A 3,822-nucleotide genomic window follows, 5' to 3' on the forward strand; every position below is an offset into this window, starting at 1 on the left:
ATGGAGGGAAACTGCAGCGCTGTGATTCAACATATCCTTCCACCAAAACATAAAGATCCAGGCAGCATCACTATACCTTGTTCTATAGGTGAAGTTTCTGTTGGCAAAGCTCTTATTGATTTGGGAGCTAGTATTAATTTGATGCCGCTTTCCATGTGTCGGAGACTTGGAGAGTTGGAGATAATGCCTACTAGGATGACTTTACAGTTAGCAGATCGCTCCATCACCAAACCTTATGGAGTGATTGAGGATGTTCTGGTTTGGGTCAAGCATCTATTATTTCCTGCTGACTTCGTTGTAATGGACATTGAGGAAGATGCAGATATTCCCTCAATTTTGGGACGTCCATTTATGTCTACTGCAAATTGTGTAGTGGACATGGGGAAGAAAAAGTTAGAAATGGGTATTGAAGACCAATAGATAAGCTTTGATCTATTTAATGAAGAAAGAAAATTGCTGGACCAGAATGTTTGTTTACAGGTGAAGGAGTTTGATGAGAAGGTTCTGAAGAAGAGAACCAAGATTGATCCAGGATAACAAAGAGCTATGCGTCAAGCTAATGACGTTAAATGAGCGCTTACTGGGAGGCAACCCAACCCTTTTTAATTTTGTTTTTTCTTGCATTTAGTCTAGTTTGAATGCTTGTGATTGTGTGATCTTCAACATGTTTAGTATTGAAAAAGGGGTTCATAAGCTTTTGTGAAGAGGTGGACAGAAAAAGAACTTAGAAAAATTTTTAGTTGTTCACTCGCTAAGCGCTACACTCGTGCTAAGCGCCAAGTCTTCATGCGCTAAGCACTTTGACCCCTGATCATTGGCTGGATGGTCCCGCCAAGTGTGCTTTGCTGCACTAAGCCCAAATATCTCTCCGGATTGTAATTTTCTTGAATTGGGCTTAGTGAGCTGATGTGCTAAGCGCAATTTCTTCTTTGTTTTGAAAATTTTAGAATTCCGCTAAGCGCGAGCGACACGCTAAGCGCGGGCCACTACTGCATTTAGAAGCATGTTTATGCGCTAAGCACCAACTTTGGTGGCTAAGCGCAAGTTGCAGGACCAATCAAAGCTGCAGCTCCCACTAAGTGTGACCTTGCACGCTAAGCCCAAAAGCTTTTCTGGAATTTTAAAATTTTGAATTGGGCTTAGCGAGCAGACGCGCTAAGCGCATGGGCTTTGTCATACCCTAATTTCGTTCGGGGACCTTTGCTTGATGACATGCGACCTTTCTTTGGTCCTTGTGAGGTGCTTGACACCCATCATTAGGCAATTTGTGAAATTCCAGGACATGCCGGAAAACCGAAAAAATATTGATGCACAATCCGTAAGTTTCCGTGACACACCGAAAATCAAATGGAAGCATCGTTGCATAATTAAGTGAGATTCCGTAACATTCCGTAAGTCAAAAAGGGGATGATTATGTGATCCGCAAGGTTCCGTAACATTACGGAAAGAAAATAAGTATCGTTATGAAATTCGTAAGTTTCCGTAACTTTACGAAAAAAGAATCACCAAAAAAAGGCAGAGGGAGGTGTACTTAGTAAAAATGGGGGTGCAAATAGCACCCAGGCCCACTTGGGCCCTCCAGAATATTCCTCTAGAAGGCTGTTGCTTCTGGAGGAAGCAACCTGGCTCGCCTGGGCGAGCTAAGCTCGCCTGGGCGAGCTGGGCGGCAACCACCTCCCCTATTTTGCTATAAATAGGGGAGAAAGTGAAGAAGAAAAGCGTTCAGCCCCTTAGGCACTTCTCTCTCTTTCGAATTTGCTTAGAAAAATTGTTTCCGTGAAGAAAATCTAAGCCGAGGCGCTTCCGAAACATTTCTGTAACATTTTCCGTGAAGAATTTCGCGAAGGTTTCGACCGTTCTTCGACGTTCTTCATTCGTTCTTCATCGTTCTTCGATCTTCAACGGGTAAGTATCTCGAACCAAGCTTTTCGATTCATTCTATGTACCCGTAGTGGTCCACATTGTGTTTCGTGCATTTTTATTCTCGTTTTGTTTACTTTTTATACCCACTATTGACGTGCTTAAGCCATTTTACTTAAGTCATTTCTCGCTTAACTTAAAAATAAAATAAATTTCCACCGAACGTTTGAATTGTATTATCCGTTAACTTCGGTTAAAATAAATTCCGACCGTTCGGTCGTGCCGTAACCACGTTGGAAATCAAAAAAAGAGGTAAAAAATAATATAATAATAAAAAAAATCTTTTAGCAAAATAAAGCGGAAAATCAATCGGACGTTTTCTCTTTGGGATTTCTCATTCTTAATCGAATTGATTAATAACTAAAGTGAAACTAAGGCTAAAATCAACTCGCCTAGTCAAGCTCGTCCATAAAAATAGGCTTTTGAAGTTTGTCATTTCAATTTCTCACTAAGTAAAAAGGATCATTTTTAAGGTCCAACGCCTTAAAATGATCACCACTTAAGTAAAAAAGAATCACTTGATAAGAAAGAACTACGTAGGTCTGATTTTTTCATCCCAAATTGAGGAATACGTAGGAGCAAAGGGAAACACCCTTGTCGACCACAAAAAGAGAAAAATATAAAAAGGGTATAAAGGATATAAGGACATAAAAGGGAACATAAAAATCAAAGTCATGTTTGCACATTCGATTAAAGGCTGTCGTCCCTTGTGACGGATGTGTGGGGTGCTAATACCTTCCCCGTGCGTAAATACAACTCCCGAACCTTTCATTTAAAAGTTCGTAGATCGCGTCTTTTCCGGTTTTTCCGACGTTTTCCTCAAATAAATGTTGGTGGCGACTCCGCGCGTATTCCTTTCGTGGAACACGCATCCCGCGAGTCTCGCATCGCCCTCCCGCCGAAGGGTAGGTTGCGACAGTTGGCGACTCCACTGGGGACAGTTTTTAGAGAGTTAGGCCATTTAATTTTGTGCAATGTTTTACCATGACTTATCCCTTTGTTAGTTTCCCTTCATTATGTTCTTGTGTGTATAAGCTCTTTATTGCTTTTAGTGCGTTTTAAAATATATGCACGAGGTAAATATTTATTCATTTGATGCACACAAACACCAACACTATTTGCACACACTGTGAGTGAAAAAGGGCCCTATACCCGGGTTCGTGGGAACATAAGGAGTGGAGGTGAATCTGTGATCATGCTAGGTCTCCGACTTGCTTGATTACAGTGAACCCTCATCTAGAGCTTTTCTCTTCGAAAACTTATTGTTGCTAGTAGTCCCTACTGCTAAAATATGTTCTTCAAAGAGGATAATACCTCTAGAAACCATCAAAAGAGATATGACTACCTTGGGGGTTATCACTAAATGCCTAGTTAGTTCTCTCCCTTGTAGGTCCCTTAAATAGGGGCACGAGCAAACACGTTGCGTGCCATTTTTCACACTGCCATGCATAAGTGTCATATACCCTTTTGCTTATGTTCAGTGAATATTGTCATACTGTGTACATTCCCGCATTGTGTCTTTTGCATAGGCATCGCATATGGGTTCTGTCTTGATCCCTTGTGTAAACAAACCAACGGAGGGTCCGTGTCGCCTTCTTAAAAACGTACGTTGGGGCACTTTGCTACCCCTAGACGTTGTGTCTAAGAAGGGGACGAATTCCCCGGACCCCCGCATTCCTAGATTGCATCTGTGTTATATGCATTCCTTCATGCATTCATCCATTCCACCCATGAGATATCGGAGTTTTGATTTGCACCAGCTTTTGTCTCACTTTAGCAAGCATGGGAACAAATCAAACCGGCAAGAGGTTCTACCAAGTCAAGGTTAAAAGCTTAGATACCACCAGCATCAAGGAATTAGGGCGGTTGATGGAACCTCTCCAAATGCAAGCTTTCCGCAAG

General features: G+C 41.7%; 1 protein-coding gene across 1 annotated transcript; it reads left to right on the forward strand.

The window, feature by feature from the left end:
• On the forward strand, positions 1 to 420 carry LOC102661437 (uncharacterized). The gene has a single exon (XM_006598384.1). The coding sequence runs from the start codon at positions 1 to 3 to the stop codon at positions 418 to 420; it is 420 nt and encodes a 139-aa protein (XP_006598447.1).
• The last annotated feature ends 3,402 nt before the right edge of the window (positions 421 to 3,822 follow it).

Source organism: Glycine max, chromosome 15 (assembly GCF_000004515.6).
Source record: "Glycine max cultivar Williams 82 chromosome 15, Glycine_max_v4.0, whole genome shotgun sequence".
Taxonomy (NCBI): Eukaryota; Viridiplantae; Streptophyta; class Magnoliopsida; order Fabales; family Fabaceae; genus Glycine; species Glycine max.